The following is an 18,513-nucleotide window of genomic DNA, read 5'->3' as shown; positions in this document are numbered from 1 at the left end:
GTTGTGTTTTGGGTTCTCAGCCAGACAGCTCCCATGACTTCTCAACCCTCAGTGGCACTTCTTTTGACCCACCATTCATTTTGGATATTGTGAGCAGTCTTAACTCTTTTTGGTTACTGTATGCATTTTGTGCAATAGTAAGGGCAAACAAGTCTGTAAGATAAAACTATAGAGCATTTTTGCTTTCTAGGTGAAAACCCAAAATAGAACTGACTAAAAGTCTAAATGATATGTACCTTTTTTTGAAACAACTAAAAAATTTAAAGCTCAACAGTTAATCATATCACTAAATATGCTATACTGTATATATATATATGTATGTGTGTGTGTATATATATATATATATACATATATATACTGCTTGCTATCAGTACTTTAATTTTTTCAGTTTTATTGGTAGGGTATAAGTCATTAGAAGTGTTAAAAACAATTTCCTCAAAATTCTAAAAGTTTCCAAAAGAAATATTTGATAAATTCATCAACAGGTTACCACAATTTTTATTTGTTGCCTGTGGTAGTGATTAAGACTTTGTTTTAAATGCTTTCTAACATTTACCCCAGTAGAAGAGAGGGAGGAATAAGGGAACAAAGGAAATTAAGACATTTTATGGAAACATAATAGATGCCAATGTATATTTAGTATGACTGTCTTCCATTCCCAACTCCACCCTTGCCTTTTTAAAATCATTTATTTTTTATATTTTCATTTTTGATTTTAATAATACTTTTAAACAGTTTAGAAGAAAATAATTTTTTTTATAAATGTATTTTTTTTTTGGCTGTATTGGGTCTTTGTTGCTGCGCGCAGGTTTCTCTAGTTGCGACGAGTGGGGGCTGCTCTTAGTTGCGGTGTGTGGGCTTCTTGTTGCGGTGGCTTCTCGTTGCGGAACATGGGCTCTAGGTACGTGGGCTTCAGTAGTTGTGGCACTCAGGCTCAGTAGTTGTGGCTTGCAGGCTCTAGAGTGCAGGCTCAGTAGTTGTGGTGCACAGGCTTAGTTGCTCCACAGCATGTGGGATCTTCCTGGACCAGGGATTGAACCCGTGTCCCCTGCCTTGGCAGGCGGATTCTTAACTACTGCGCCACCAGGAAGCCCAGAAGAAAATAATTTTGAAAACACATGAAATATATATTTTTAATTAACATATCGTAAAATACCCCCTTCTCTTTTTTTTTTATGACTTTCAACAGATGTATAGATGCATGTAACCATTACCAAAATCGAGATATGGAGTAATTCCATCACCCCCCAAAACTCTCCAATTTTCTTCCTTTCCCTCATTTCTCCCATTGCGTTCACACCCATCCCCACTCCTCCTCCCTGCCCCTGGCAACCATTGATCTGTTCTCCATTGCTATAAAATATTGTTTATTGGAGAATGTCATGTAAATGGTATCTTATATCATTGCCATGTAACCATCTGAGAATGGTTTCTTTCATTCAGCATAAGGCTTTTGAGATTCATCCAAGTTGTTGCATGTATTCATAGTTTGTCCCTTTTCATTGCTGAGTAGTATTCCATTGCATAGACACATTATTGTTTATCCATTCACCCATAGGTGGACATTTAGGTTGTGGATTGTTTCTAGTTTTGAACAATTTTCAATCAATTTTTGTGGGAACATAGGGTAGATACCTGGAAGTGGGATTGTTGTGTCATATGGTGTGTGTTTATAAGAAATTGCTAAACTGTTTTCGGTACCAATTGTACCATTTTTCATTGCCACAGAAATGTATTAGAGCTTCAGTTGTTTCACATTGGTATTATCAATCTTCTTTATTTTAGCCGTTCTATTAGGTATATAGCGGTATTTTATGATTTTAATATTGATTTCCTAAATGATTAATGATATTACACATCCTTTTGTGCATGTATCTGTCTTCTGCATATCCTTTTTGGTGAAGTGTGTTCAAGTCTTTTGTTCACTGTTTTCTTACTGTTGAGTTTTGATAGTATATGTTCTAGATACAAATTCTTTATTGGATATGTGATTTGCTGATATTTTCTCCAGTTTGTAGCTGTCTTTTCATTCTTTTAACAATGTCTGTGATGGAGCATAAGTTTTTAATTTCAATGAAGTCCAGTTTATCAGTTTTTTTAATGGGTCATGGTTTTAGTATCATGTCTAATAACTTTTGGCCTAACCCCAGGTCATGAAGGTTTTCTTCTGTTTCCTTTTAATTTTTTGTTGTTTTATATTTTACATTTAGAGCTATAATCCATTTTGAGGTAATTTGTTTGGTAAGGGGTAAGGTTTAGATTGCAGTTTATTTTTTGCTCATGGATATCTAATTGTTTGGATATCATTTGTTGAAAAGATATTCTTTAAACATTGCATTGCCTTTGCACCTTTGTCAAAAATCATTTGGCGATATGTATGCAGGGTATATTTTTTGACTCAGTTCTGTTCCATTCATTATCTATCCCTCTGTCTTGATGACTATAGCTTTTTTTGTTTTTTACTTTTTATTTTATTATTTTCTTTTTCATTATGGTTTATTACAGGATACTGAATATAGTTCCCCGTGCTATACAGTAAGACCTTGTTGTTTATCTATTCTGTATATAATAGTTTGTATCTGCTAATCCCAAACTCCCAATCCATCCCTTCCCCTCTCCGCCTCCCCCTTGGCAACCACAAAACAAGTCTGTTCTCTATGTCTGTGAATCTGTTTCTGTTTCGTAGATAAGTTCATTTGTGTGTCATATTTTAGATTCTACTTTAAGATTTATGGTTTCACTTTAATTTCACTTAGATATAAGTGATATCATATGGTATTTGTCTTTCTCTTTCTGACTTCACGTATTATGATAATCTCTAGGTCCATCCATGTTGCTGCAAATGGCATTATTTCATTCTTTTTTATGGTTGGGTAGTATTCCGTGTGTATGTGCGCACGCACGTGTGTGTGTATATGTATATATGTACACACACGCACCACATCTTCTTTATCCATTCATCTGTTGATGGACATTTAGGTTTTTTCCATGTCTTGGCTGTTGTAAATAGTGCTACTGTTAACACTGGGGTGCATGTATCTTTTCAAATTATAGTTTTGTCCAGATATATGCCCAGGAGTGGGATTGCTGGATCATATGGCAACTTTATTTTTAGTTTTTTTGGGGAACTTCCATCCTGTTTTCCATAGTGGCTGCATCAATTTACAGTCCCACCGACAGTGTAGGAGGGTTCCCTTTTCTCCACACCCTCTCCAGCCTGTATTATTTGTAGATTTTTCTAACGATGGCCATTCTGACTGAGGTGAGGTGGTAACTCATTGTAATTTTGATTTGCATTTCTCTAATAATTAGCGATGTTGAGTGTCTTTTCATGTGCGTATTCGCCATCTGTATGTCTTTTTTTGAGAAATGTCTGTTTAGGTTTCCTGCCCATTTTTTGATTGGGTTGTTTGTATTTTTGTTATTGAGTTGTATGAGCTGTCTGTATATTTTGGAAATGAAGCCCTTACTGGTCACATCGTTTGCAAATATTTTCTCCGAGTTTGTCTTTTCATTTTGTTTATGGTTTCCTTTGCATGCAAAAGCTTAAAAGTTTGATTAGGTCCCATTTGTTTATTTTTGCTTTTATTTCTTTTGTCTTGGGAGACTCACCTAAGAAAACATTGGTATGATTTATGTCAGAGAATGTTTTGCCTATGTTCTCTTCCAGGAGTTTTATGGTGTCATGTCTTATATTTAAATCTTTAAGCCATTTTGAGTTTATATTTGTGTTTGATGTGAGGGAGTGGTCTAACTTCACTGATTTACATGTGGCTGTCCTGCTTTCCCAACACCACTTGCTGAAGAGACTGCCTTTTCTCCATTGTATATTCTTACCTCCTTTGTCAAAGATTAATCGACCGTAGGTGTGTGGGTTTATTTCTGGGCTCTCTCTTCTATTCCATTATGATCCATATATGACTGTAGCTTTATATTAAGATTAGGTAGTGTGAATTCTCCAACTTTGTTCTTTTTCAAAATTATTTTGGCTATTCTAGTTCATTTGCCATTGCTACTTCGCATTTACTGCTAAGGGTGTGAAATAATATTCATTCCCTCTCATTTCCTAACCAAAATCTTTTTTTTAATGCCATGGTGTGTGTTCATGTGTGTGTTTATGGTTGTTCTGGGCATCAGAGTGATTTCTTGATCTTGCTTGCATTTGCGGGGAGGGAGTGTTAATCTTGATACATGGCCAAAATAGCCTGCATTCATTGCATTCTTCAAACATAGAAAAATAATAATATAGGAAACATCAATGTTAGAATCAGCTTGTTGATGTGTATCCAAAAAATCCTGCTTGGATTTTGATTGGGCCTTCATTGAATCTGTAGAATAGTTTGGGAAAAATTGTTATCTTTACAATAAGGAGCCTTCCAATCCGTGAACATATGTGTCTCTCCATTTATTTAGATCTTCTTTGATTTCTTTCATCAGTTTTGTGTAGTTTTCAGGATATTAGTCCTGTACATATTTTGTTAGATTTGTACCTAAGTTTTATAGGTTATTGGGTAGTTTTGTTTGTTTGTTTAAGATTCCTTGGGATTTTTCATTGTAAACAATCATGTTGCCCTCAAGTAGAAAGTTTTATTTTATTTATGAAATGACTTTCATTTGTTTTTCTTACCTTATTGCACTAAGATCTCAGTGTGATGTTGAACAGGAGGGATGAGAACAGACATTCTTACCTGATGTTAGGGGGAAGCGTTCAGTCATGACCATTAAGGATCATGTTAGCTATAGGCTTTTTTGTAAATACGTTTTATCAAATTAAAGACATTGTCTTTTTAGTTTTCTAAGAGTTTTTTTTATCATGATTGGTTGTTGAATGTTATTAAATAATTTTTCTGCGTCTATTGAGGTGATTTTGGTTTTTCATCTTTAATCAGTTTATATTGTGAATTGCTTTTCAAATAGTGAAACAGCCCTACATTTCTAGGAAAAATTCCACTTGGTCATGATGTGTTATCCTTTCTATATAGTTGGATTCAATTTGCTAATACTTTATTGAAGATTTTTGCTTCTGTGTTTATGAAAGGTTTTGGTCTGTGAGTTGTGTTTCTTGTAGTATTTTAGTCTTTGGTATAGGATAATGCTATTCTCTTAAAATAAGTTGGAAGTTTCTTCAATTCTGTTTTCTGGAATAATTTGTGGAGAATTGGTAATATTTCTTCCATAAATGCCTGTTATAAGAAAACCTGAAGTTTTATTTGTTGGAATGCTTTTAACAACAAACTCACTTTCTTTAGTAGATCTAGGACTATTCAGGTTACATACTTCTTTTTGAGTGAACTCTGGTTTTTTCTGTCTTGGGAAGAATTTATTTCCCTTAAGTTGCTGCTATTGACATTTTAAATACCAAAACATGTTTATACTTTGGCAGTTTGTTGGTGGCCACCCTGTCACATTCTGCCCTGTTCATCTTTTGGTGGGAACATTTTACCCATTCAAGAAAACTGTTTTAAATCTGAGAAGCAGCATAATGTAGTAAATAAAGTGTATATTCAGCTGATGACTGAAGAGTAAATGACATAATCCGTGTAAAGTACTTGGTAAACACTAATTTAAATAATCCCATTTTTGTTATCATCTTCATCAGTGTAATCTCTCGGTGGTATCCAACAGCAGTCGTAGGTTTTGCTTCAGACTTTTTGGTGTTCCAGACTACAAAAGCTTTTCTTTTTGTTTTAAATAAACAGTTTTCTAACTGGCCTTGTCACATATGTGGCCTCTAGCTAGGAACATCTTTTTAACTGTAAATACCTTTTTCATCTGTGTCTCTCCTCTGAAAACCATATGTGTACTTAGATGCATGCACACACACATAGAACATATATACGCAAACATATATAACTATTTCCTTTTCCATTATTTTTAGTTTCTACATCAGAGCAGCGACAGTGCTAGTAAAGTGGACAATATGAAATAAAGCTTTTGTTTTTGTCATGTGTGGTCCCTTAATTCAGTGAATACTTGGATGTGTATTTTAAAAATCACCTGGAAAGCTTGTTTATAGTGTTTTCTGGGCCTCATTTCCAGAATCTAATTCATTTGGTTGGGTAGGGCTCATGAATGTCCATTTCTGACAAGATCACTGATCAGCTGAGTTGGAGGCTATTGTATTAGTGGTTGGAAAACTATTATAAATACTCAGAACTTCTTCACTAAATTATAGTATTGGGCATGTCATCAAACTCTCATATATAGTCATTAGTGATTAATCTCTTTAATATAGCCTTTATTCTCTTAAAAAATATACCTGTCAGTATACCTGTTGATATTTTGTCTCTCACTTATTTTTGAACTAAAATTTCCTAAGATCTAGTCAGATCTCATGTTCAAAACATTTTGAATTTAGACCTTTCTTCTCCTCTTCCTTTCTACATTTTTTTAAACTAATTTGTGACTTTATAGACATGCACATTTGTGACTGTATGGACACACAATATATTTTCCTCATAGTACCTAAACGCATCTTATTTCCTCACACACAGAGATTTTCTTGATGGATCATTCCTTTCCATTTTAGTTTAAAAGAAAAATTTGCTTATAAGAAAATATTTATATGTAGGCAGCTTTGAATCCTTAAATGCATTAGTTATACATATATTTTATCTGCATTCAGTCTATGCATTGTGATTATATTAAATGATTAAAACAGTAATAAACTTAGGGTGTTTGAGTGAAAAACTGTCACTGTCTTTAAAATCTTCTTAAGCCATTTTCAGTAGAACTTTGAAGTATTTTAATTTTGCATGGTTTTTGGTTGTTTTAGCAGAGGCCTATGCTGTGGAACATTTATATCTTTGTTTCTGTTTTAGGTGCGTATAGCAGCAAAATTCATCATTCATGCCCCTCCTGGAGAATTTAATGAGGTGTTTAATGGTGAGTGTTTAATTCATAACACTTACGCCTTGATATGTCAAGCACTCCTTTTTTAAAGAATAAGTTATATAACCAAAATAAGTTAAGGGGAGCGGGTAGAAAAATCTGTATTTTCTGAATTACAGTGAAAATTTTTGTCAATCTGGATTTTGTAAGGTCGAGAATATAATGTGTTTATGACATGATAATTATGTTTGCAAATTTTAACCCTCTTAAAGAATAACATTAAATCATTTTAAAAGACAAGAAAATTTTAATTTTAATTTTTTTTGGAGTTGTGAAATACATTTTTTATGTTTCTTTTAAAGAAAAGCCTACTTGATTAATAGGAACAGCCAAAAAAGAAGGGAGGAACATTGTTTCACTGTGCTTGTTTCCTGGGCTTAGAAGATGACATCACATTTAAAAACAATTTGTTATTTAAATTATATCTCATAAATCAGTTCACAGTATACCTTTCTTTAAACCTCACACCTCACTGGCAAACAGTTTTATAATTATTCACCCATAGATGAGAAATTTAAATACAACATAGTCTCCTGGTTGCTGTAAAAGTTGTAACAATAGCTCCTCTTTAACAGAATGAAGTGGTTGAAATAGTTGTGCAGAAAATGACCTGTAGTGATTTTTATACAAAACTTTTTTTTTGCGGTACATGGGCCTCTCACTGTTGTGGCCTCTCCCATTGCGGAGCACAGGCTCCGGACACGCAGGCTCAGTGGCCATGGCTCACGGGCCCAGCCGCTCCGCGGCATGATCCCACGTCCCCTGCATTGGCAGGCGGACTGTTAACCACTGTGCCACCAGGGAAGCCCTATACAAAACTTTTTAAAAGCAGTTTTAAGAATAATCTACCACAAGTACTTTAAATGTGTAATTTCTACTTCATATATATTTGGCTTTCACTATGTCTTAAATTAAAACTAATTTATACAGTGCTCTTCAGTTTCATTTTTTAAACATTTTACTCCAGAGTAAGCTATTTAAACCTGTTTTTTGAGAAGTTTAATCTCTCATTTTCATTCATAGTATAAGATATAATGGAATTTCACCTCAGAAAAGATTAGGTTTGAAAGTCAAAAAATGAGGCAAAAATTGTATAAAGTTAAAATACCCTAGAAAATCCCTTAAATCATCCACAAACAAGATTAATATATGATTTAGTACATACAGTTACATAGGTAATTTTTATACATTTAAAATTTTAACCACTGAGCTACACTTAGAGGAAGAATGGCAGTCTATATTGTGAAAAATCTGGAAGTTAAAATATTCTTCCTTTCAAGATAACCGTAAAATCTGAAGCAATGAATTGGGAAATTGGGGAGAATTCAGAAGTATTTCTTCTTCCTATAGGGTTTAACTTCTGTTTTAATATTCAGCCTTTATAACCTAAATACAGGTTAATACGTTTGATGGTTGGGGCATTAAAGAAGATAGTCTTTTCTCCATAGGGTCAAAAGTTGGCATTTAACTTAAATTGATAATGGGGAAACTGTGCTAAAGTCAGTAGCCCCCAAACTCCCGTGCAATTTATAGAGCCAGGAATAAATTATAATTCTAAGAAAAGATTTTCACTTACTATTCTTACCCTGAATTAAATGCCCAACAGATTTGTTAATCAGAAAGACCCTGAAAGAATGTATGAGTCCCAGAAATTGCTTTTCTAAGTCTCATTGGAAATTGATGTTGAGTTGATATGTTCTGTGTTGACGTACAGTAGGCATTTTGGATAAGGACTTGGGCATTCAGGATGAGCCATTCAGTAGACCTGGGCTGGAACTGTGGAATGGAAATGGGAATATATATGTAAGTTTTAAATGAGGGAGTATTTTAGAGTGAGAAAGGAGTTAAGTATTTGACGGGGAAATCTCATATGCATTTGGTTATTTTCATGCTATTTTTGTTGATAATATTAACATCAGAATGATTCCATTGACGCCACAAATTTTAGAATTTCAGAGTCATAAAATCTTGCCAGATCAGTGGTTCCCAAATGCTATGCCCTAGATTGGCTATGTAAGAATCATTAAAACATAGATTTCTGGTCTTCATTCTCAGGAACTGATGTGTTATCTGGGCTGGAGCTCTGAAATGTATACTTTTTAAAAATTTTTTATTAAGACTCCCACCCATGCATTGTTCTGATGTGTGGTCTGACTTGAAACCACATCCCTTCTTAAGAGTAGTTTTTATTTTATTCAAATTATTCTCTATTTCTTTCACTGTATTCTTCATATGATAGAAGTTTGGACTTTTTTTCCAGAGTAAAGATAACTGGATCATGTAGACGTTGCTTTTAAATTATTTTCCCATTTAGGTAGAACTGAAAAAGATATACTACCTACCATGCAATACTGCTGTTAATGATTATGCTTTAAATATTGAAGATACAATAATCGTATTTATCAAATCAAATTCCCAGTTTACTTTGTGAGATAAAAATACCTATAATTGTAAATGTCTGTGTTTTAATTTTTTAGGCAGAAGCTTCCATTGTTTAAAATCAGTTAATTTAGAAATCAAATTAGTATTATTTTAGTGGTTAGCCAGATACTGTTTTTTAAATTGGGACTTACTGCTAAAAAGAGGTATGTGAATAGGCAGTATTTTTTTTTGGAATAGCTTTATTATTTTTGTAAAAATGATTCATATTCTAAAATTTCCAAAGAGCGAAAAAGAATCTAAGAATCACACAAAATTCTACCCTCTCTTCTCCACTGTTTGAATGAAATACTTCCAACATTTCTCAATTTAGACACATATATATAACATTGCATAAATATCATACTGTACATGCTGGGTTTTCCCCTTGTTTATTATATTATGTATATATTTCCGAGTTGATAAATACCTATCTACATTATTTCTATTGGATGCCCAATTTTACACTATTTATAAGAACTATTGTCTGTTTATGTTACATTTAACCAGTTTCTTAATAGAAGGTACTTAAGTTATTTGTGTTATTTTCATTTAATGAAAAAAATTAGGATACTTTGTTATATGTACTTTATGATAGCAATTATGTAAAACAGCCAAGTGTATAGGGAAAATAATGAAAGAAAATACATCAAGACTAGAGTAGAATTTTGTTTGTTGGTGAAATTATGTGATTTTTTTTCCAATTAAAATTGTAGTTTTAAAGTTGTGTTTTAATGATTAAAAGGCACGTGTCTACATAGTTGAGACTGAAGTTAGGACAGAGTTAAGAATCAAAACCAAAGTGAGATTACTAAATCAAATAAAGTAGTTATCCATATCTAACTCAACACATTCATCTGTTGTTGAACATGAGCTGTCTGAGAAACAAAATGCCTACATCTGTACTGCATTCACAAGCTGTTTCTTGTTTAATCACTTTTTCCATAGAGCAAGTTCATTTGAACCTCATGATAGTATTGTCAGACTGAGAGGCATAGTGCTCAGTCTTCGGCAGATCTTATCACACCATCTTTTTGGTGTAGCTTATCTCCACTTTAGTTCTTTGGAGACATGTTATAGTCTGCCTGCATTGACTATTAAGAGTATGAAATAACATATATTTTTATCTCATTCCATCTGCTATTTCCTTACCAAAATCTTTTCTTTTTTTATTAATACCATGATATGTTTTTGTGGTTACTTTGGTCATCACAGTGATATTTTGATCTCCCATATGTTTTGGGGGGTGGGTAGGATACTGACACATGACTAAAATAACCTAAATTCATTCCATAGAAATTTCAAATATAGGAAGATAGTAATATAGAAAAAATAATGTTTGTTTTGCAGATGTTCGGTTACTGCTTAATAATGATAATCTTCTCAGGGAAGGAGCGGCCCAGTAAGTATTATGCATTATATTAACATAATTAAAGTGACATGGGAAAAAATATTTTAAAAGTGGTTTTTAGGTACTAATCCATGAAATAGATATTTGCACATCAAGTTCAAATATATGTAATAATATGTATGTACTAGGTTAGAGGAGAAATATTTTTCATCACAGGATATAGAGACACAATTATAACATGAAATTCTCTATTTATTATGTGTTTGGCAGTGGCTTATATACTCAATACTGTATTTTGACATTTGCAAAGTTGGATAAAATTATTTTAAAAACTTTGATTTGTGAAATTGTGATACTTTAAATTTTATGCAGGTTTTACTTTCTGTTAAATGCTTGATCCTAATTATTTTTGAGAAGGACCTACTGTATAGCACAAGGAACTATATTCAGTATCTTGTAATAAGCTATAATGGAAAAAAAGTCTGAAAAAGAATATATATATGTATGTATAACTGAATCACTTTGCTGTACACCTGAAATATTGTAAATGAACTGTACTTCAGTAAAAAGAAATAGATTTTTGAGGGTTAGGAGCTTATTTTATTCATCCATAAATACCTAACATAGTATCTGACACATATTTACTTAATAAGTATTTATGAGATTTGTGAGTGATTCAAAGAAATAAGCAGTTCTAAATCCTAGTACATCATCTTTGGACCAATGACCACAATCATGACTTGCCACAACTATCTTAAGATTGCAGAGAAATAATTGGTTCTCTTTCCCTCTCTCACCTCCCTAAATAAGGCCTGTGGACGTGTATTTTAGGCTAATGGACTCCATTACTCATTTGAAAATGAGGAGATTAAACGTTTAGGTGCCTTACAAAGAGTGTTCAGTATCATCCAGTCACCTACTTTCATCTTAGTGTAGTACCCAAAATGTGAAGTTCTGACTGATGGGGGAAATTTGCTCTAATTCTATTTTTGTAATGTTTGTAAGGCTTTATTGAGTAAATTTGTTAATCCTAATGAAGGTAGAGGTTCAACAGACTTCTAGACATACCTGATTTTGCTTCTGATTTAAATTCCTGTTATTTTTTTCCCATTTTTAAATTGAAGTATAGTTAATGTACAATATTACATATGTTATAGGTATACAACATAGTGATTCACAATTTTTTAAAGTTATATTCCATTAATAGTTACTGCAAAATACTGGCTATATTCCCTGTGTTGTACAATACATCCTTGTAGCTTATTTATTTTATACTGTACATAATAGTTTGTATTTCTTAATCCCCTACCCTTATCTTGCCCCTCCCCCCTTCCCTCTCCCCACTGGTAACCACTAGTTCTCTATATCTGTGAGTCTGTTTCTGTTTTGTTATATTCACTAGTTTGTTGTATTCTTAGATTTCATATATAGGTGATATACAGTATTTGTCTTTCTCTGACTTATTTCACTTAGCATAATGCCCTCCAGGTCCACGCATGTTGTTGTAAATGGCAAAATTTCATTCTATTTTACGGCTAAGTAGTATTCCATTGTATATATTTACCACTTCTTCTTTATCCATTAATCTGTTGATGGCCACTTAGGTTGCTTCCATATCTTGGCAATTGTAAATAATGCTGCTACAAACATTGGGGTGCATGTATCTTTTTGAAGTATTGTTTTTATTTTCTTCCAATATATACCTAGGAGTGGAATTGCTGGGTCATGTGCTAGTTTTATTTTTAGTTTTTTGAGAAACCTCCATACTGTTTCCCACAGTGGCTGCACCAATGTACATTCCCACCAACAGTGTAGGACGGTTCCCTTTTCTCCACGTCCTCTCCAGCATTTGTTATTTGTGTTCTTTTTGATGATACCCATTCTGACAGGTGTGTGGTGGTATCTCACTGTGGTTTTGATTTGCATTTCCCTAACGATTAGCAATGTTGAGCATTTTTTCATGTGCCTGTTCGCCATCTGTATGTCCTTTTTGGAAAAATGTCTATGTTTGTCTTTTTGCTGTTGAACTGTATGAACTATTTATTCTGGATATTAATTCCTTATCAGTCGTATCATTTGCAAATATTTTCTCCTGTTCATTTTGTCTTTTTGTTTTGTTGATGGTTTCCTGTTTTGTGCAAAAGCATTTATGTTTAATTAGGTCCCTTTATCTCCTTTGCTTTAGGAGATGGATTCAAAAAAATATTGCTACGATTTATGTAAAAGAGTGTTGTCTGTGTTTTTCTCTAGGAGTTTTATGGTTTCCAGTCTTACATTTAGGTCTTTTTTTAAATTTTATTTATTTTTTTATACAGCAGGTTCTTATTAGTCATCAGTTTTATACACATCAGTGTATACATGTCAATCCCAATCGCCCAATTCATCACACACACACACCCCCCCCCGCTGCTTTCCCCCCTTGGCATCCGTACATTTGTTCTCTACATGTGTGTCTCAATTTCTGCCCTGCAAACTGGTTCATCTGTACCATTTTTCTATGTTTCACATATATGCGTTAATACACAATATTTGTTTTTCTCTTTCTGACTTACTTCACTCTGTATGACAGTCTCTAGATCCATCCATGTCTCAATAAATGACTCAATTTTGTTCCTTTTTATGGCAGAGTAATATTCCATTGCATATATGTACCACATCTTCTTTATCCATTCGTCTGTCGATGGGCATTTAGGTTGCTTCCATGGCCTGGCTATTGTAAATAGTGCTGCAATGAACATTGGGTGCATGTGTCTTTTTGAATTATGGTTTTCTCTGGGTATATGCCCAGTAGTGGGATTGCTGGATCATATGGTAATTCTATTTTTAGTTTTTTAAGGAACCTCCATACTGTTCTCCATAGTGATTGTATCAATTTACATTCCCACCAGCAGTGCAAGAGGGTTCCCTTTTCTCCACACCCTCTCCAGCATTTGTTGTTTGTAGATTTTCTGATGATGCCCATTTTAACCTGTGTGAGGTGATACCTCATTGTAGTTTTGATTTGCATTTCTCTAATAATTAGTGATGTTGAGCAGCTTTTCATGTGTTTCTTGGCCATCTGTATGTCTTCTTTGGAGAAATGTTTATTTAGGTCTTCTGCCCATTTTTGGATTGGGTTGTTTGTTTCTTTAATATTGAGCTGCGCATGCTGTTTATATATTTTGGAGATTAATCCTTTGTCCGTTGATTCGTTTGCAACTATTTTCTCCCATTCTGAGGGTTGTCTTTTTGTCTTGTTTATGGTTTCCTTTGCTGTGCAAAAGCTTTGAAGTTTCATTAGGTCCCATTTGTTTATTTTTGTTTTTATTTCCATTACTCTAGGAGGTGGATCAGAAAAGATCTTGCTGTGATTTATGTCATAGAGTGTTCTTCCTATGTTTTCCTCTAAGAGTTTTATAGTGTCTGGTCTTAAATTTAGGTCTCTAATCCATTTTGAGTTTATTTTTGTGTATGGTGTTAGGGAGTGTTCTAACTTCATTCTTTTACATGTAGCTGTCCAGTTTTCCCAGCACCACTTATGGAAGAGACTGTCTTTTTTCCATTTTATATTCTTGCCTTCTTGGTCATAGATTAATTGACCATAAGTGTGTGGGTTTATTTCTGGATTCTCTATTCTGTTCCATTGATCTATGTATCTGTTTTTGTGTCAGCACCATACTGTTTTGATTACTGTAGCTTCATAGTATAAGTCAAGTCTGGGAACATGATTGCTCCAGCTCCGTTCTTCTTTCTCAAGATTGTTTTGGGTATTAGGGGTCTTTTATGTCCTTTTATCTTTTTTTTAAGAAGATGTTGGGGGTAGGAATTTATTAATTTATTTATCTTTGCTGTGCTGGGTCTTCATTTCTATGGCAGGGCTTTCTTCAGTTGTGGCAGGCGGGGGCCACTCTTCATCGCGGTACGCAGGCCTCTCACTATCGCAGGCTCTCCAGCTGCAGAGCACAGGCTCCAGACGCACAGGCTCAGTAGTTGTGGCTCACTGGCCTAGTTGTTCCGTGGCAAGTGGGATCCTCCCAGACAGGGCTTGAACCCATGTCCCCTGCATTAGCAGGCAGATTCTAAACCGCTGTGCCACCAGGGAAGCCCACTTTTATCTTTTAATAGCAATTTGTATTTATTATTTTTTATTGTGGGGAAAATATACTTAATATGAAGTTTAACGTTTTAACCATTTTTAGGCACACAGTTCCTTGGCATTAAGCACATACACATATTTCTGTAACCATCACCACCATCCATCTCCAGAACTTTTTATTTTCCCAAACTGAAACTCCATACCCTTTAAGCAATAATTTCCCATTCTCCCCTCCTCCTAGCCCTTGTGAACCATCATTCTATTTAATGTATGAAGTGGAGTCATACAGTATTTGTCCTTTTGTGACTGGTTTATTTTACTTAGCAGAATGTCTTCAAAGTTCATTTATGTTGGAGCATGTGTTAGAATTTCCTTCCTTTTTAACACCGAATGTGTATGTGTGTGTTTATATACATATATATATATATACACCACATTTTGTTTATCCATTCACATGTCAGTGGACAGTCGGGTTGCTTCCACCCATTAAGTATTATATTAAAGTACATAATAAAAATCAGTTTACTTGATATCTTTGACTTTAGTTATTAGTTTCTGGGTGAATGGCCTCTTATTCCTAAGTTCTTTAAACCTTTTTAAGTTATTTATATACCCAACTAAAATTAGTTTTCTTTACAATAGCATATAGCATGTTGACAAAAGTCTTACGGAAGTAAAGAAAACATACAATGTTTATGAACTTGTAACAACAGTATTTTCATTTATTGTGTTGTTCATCGTTGCTTGTTTCCTCTTTAGTTCTTCTAGGTCCTTGTTAAATGTTTCTTGCATTTTCTCTATTCTATTTCCAAGATTTTGGATCATCTTTACTATCATTAGTCTGAATTCTTTTTCAGGTAGACTATTTCCTCCTCATTTGTTAGGTCTGGTGGGTTTTTGCCTTGCTCCTTCATCTGCTTGTGTGTTTTTCTGTCTCCTCATTTTGCTTATCTTACTGTGTTTGGGGTCTCCTTTTCGCAGGCTGCAGGTTCGTAGTTCCCGTTGTTTTTGGTGTCTGTCCCCAGTGGCTAAAGCTGGTTCAGTGGGTTGTGTAGGCTTCCTGGTGGAGGGGACTAGTGCCTGTGTTCTGGTGGATGAGGCTGGATCTTGTCTTTCTGGTGGGCAGGTCCACGTCTGGTGGTGTGTTTTGGGGTGTCTGTGGCCTTATTATGATTTTAGGCAGCCTCTCTGCTAATGGGTGGGGTTGTGTTCCTGTCCTGCTAGTTGTTTGGCATAGGGTGTCCAGCACTGTAGCTTGCTGGTCGTTGAGTGAAGCTGGGTGTTGGTGTTGAGATGGAGATCTCTGGGAGACTTTCGCCGTTTGATATTACGTGGAGCTGGGAGGTCTCTTGTGGACCAGTGTCCTGAAGTTGGCTCTCCTACCTCAGAGGCACAGCACTGACTCCTGGCTGCAGCACCAAGAGCCTTTCATCCACACGGCTCAGAATAAAAGGGAAGAAAGCAGAAAGAAAGAAAGAGGATAAAATAAAGTTCCTAAAATAAAAAATAATTTTTTAAAAAAGTAAAAAACAAACAAGAAAAACCGGACGGACAGAACCCTAGGACAAATGGTGAAAGCAAAGCTATACAGACAAAATCTCACACAGAAACATACACACTCACAAAAAGAGGAAAAGGGGAAAAAAATAAACCTTGCTCTCAAAAGTCCACCTGCTCAATTTGGGATGATTGGTTGTCTATTTAGGTATTCCACAGATGCAGGTACATCAAGTTGATTGTGGAGACTTAATCCGCTGCTCCTGAGGCTGCTGGGAGAAATTTCCCTTTCTCTGTTTGCACAGCTCCTGGGGTTCAGCTTTGGATTTGGACCCGCCTCTGCATGTAGGTCGCCTGAGGGTGTCTGTTCTTCGCTCAGACAGGACGGGGTTAAAGGAGCCGCTGATTCGGGGGCTCTGGCTCACTCAGGCCGGGGAGAGGGGCGAGCCTGCGGCGGCAGAGGCCAGCGTGACGTTGCACCAGCCTGAGGTGCGCCGTGCGTTCTCCCCGGGAAGTTGTCCCTGGATCCCGGGACCCTGGCAGTGGCGGGCTGCACAGGCTCCCCGGAAGGGAACTGTGGATAGTGACCTGTACTTGCACACAGGCTTCTTCGTGGCGGCAGCAGCAGCCTTAGCGTCTCATGCCCAACTCTGGGGTCCGCGGGCTGTTAGCGGCGGCTCGCGCCCGTCTCTGGAGCTCCTTTAAGCAGCGCTCTTAATCCCCTCTTATCGCTCACCAGGAAACAAAAAGGGAAGAAAAAGTGTCTTGCCTCTTCGGCAGGTCCAGACTTTCTGCCGGACTCCCTCCTGGCCAGCCGTGGTGCACTAACCCCTTCAGGCTGTGTTCACGCCGCCAGTCCTCTCCCTGCGAGCGGACCAAAGCCCGAGCCTCAGGTCCCAGCCCCCACCCCCACCCCCGCCCCCGCCCCGGTGGGTGAGCAGACAAGCCTCTCGGGGCTGGTGAGTGCCGGTCGGCACCATCATCCGTGCGGGAATCTCTCCGCTTTGCCCTCCGCATCCCTGTTGCTGTGCTCTCCTCCTCGGCTCCGAAGCTTTCCCCCTCCGCCACCGGCTGTCTACGCCCGCGAAGGGACGTCCTAGTGTGTGGAAACCTTTTCTCCTTCACAGCTCCCTCACACTGGTGCAGGTCCCGTCCCTATTCTTTTAATATTTGTTTGTTTATTAGCTGTGTTGGGTCTTCGTTTCCGTGCGAGGGCTTTCTCCAGCCGCGGCAAGCGGGGCCACTCCTCATCGCGGTGCGCGGGCCTCTCACTATCGCCGCCTCTCTTGTTGCGGAGCACAGGCTCCAGACGCGCAGGCTCAGTAGCTGCCCGCTCACGGGCCTAGTTGCTCTGCGGCACGCGGGATCCTCCCAGACCAGGGCTCGAACCCAGGTTCCCTGCATTGGCAGATTCTCAACCACTGCGCCACCAGGGAAGCCCCGTCCCTATTATTTTGTCTCTGTTTTTTCTTTTTTCTTTTGCCCTACCCAGGTACGTGGGAAGTTTCTTGCCTTTTGGGAGGTCTGGGGTCTTCTGCCAGCGTTCAGTAGGTGTTCTGTAGGAGGTGTTCCACGTGTAAATGTATTTCTGATGTATCTGTGGGGAGGAAGGTAATCGCGTTTCACTCTTACGCAATCTTCCCCTTCCCCCCCCCCCCCCCCGCCCCCAGTACTTTCAAAGTAACCTTTTCCTCTGAGTTCTCTGTGGTAAATAAATGTGTGGGTTGTTTCATGTAGGTGCAAAAATTAGTGAATTTTTTTTAAAGTTAAGGAAATGAGAAACTTCATTTGTTTTTTAACATCTTTATTGGAGTATAATTGCTTTACAATGGTGTTAGTTTCTGCTTTGTAACAAAGTTGTTTGTTGAAAGAAGAGTTTTTCCCCTGCAGAGTAAAGTTTAATGAAGGTCAGAAAAATATTCATAATTATATAAGTGGTATGAAACAGTTACACATTTGAATAAAAAATGATGAAAGCATTGAAATTTTATTTGTCCAAAGGAGTATTTATCTGATGACTGTTACATTTAAATAAATTGGAGTTCTTTTTAAAATAATTGGAATGTGAGCTATATTTCTCTTTTATTATGAACCAAATTTCAGGGACAGTCTTGGTCCGTGTTTCAAGAGGTATATACATTAAATGCCTGATATTCTGATCTTTTAAGGAGATTAGTCTTTGAGGAAATTAGTACCTAATGATAAAACAAGATGTTTATAGTATGACCTCAAAAAACATCAAAACCTTCAGTAGAATCTTCACGTTTTCTTGCATGTGGTT

The 18,513-nt window shown here is 36.3% G+C and overlaps 1 protein-coding gene across 2 annotated transcripts in view; it reads left to right on the top strand.

Moving 5' to 3' along the window:
- Positions 1-18,513, top strand: part of CAPZA2 (capping actin protein of muscle Z-line subunit alpha 2) — a 56,601-nt gene that overhangs the window by 18,101 nt on the left and 19,987 nt on the right. For both annotated transcript variants that reach the window (XM_033428242.2, XM_004269856.3), the window contains exons 2-3: positions 6,822-6,885; positions 10,660-10,711. In XM_033428242.2, coding sequence (XP_033284133.1) covers positions 6,822-6,885; positions 10,660-10,711 — 116 coding nt within the window. The remainder of the gene's footprint in view (positions 1-6,821; positions 6,886-10,659; positions 10,712-18,513) is intronic.

This window comes from Orcinus orca, chromosome 9, assembly GCF_937001465.1.
Source record: "Orcinus orca chromosome 9, mOrcOrc1.1, whole genome shotgun sequence".
Classification (NCBI taxonomy): Eukaryota; Metazoa; Chordata; class Mammalia; order Artiodactyla; family Delphinidae; genus Orcinus; species Orcinus orca.
The sequence above is the reverse complement of the archived record's forward strand: the minus strand, read 5'-3'. Positions and strand labels throughout refer to the sequence as shown.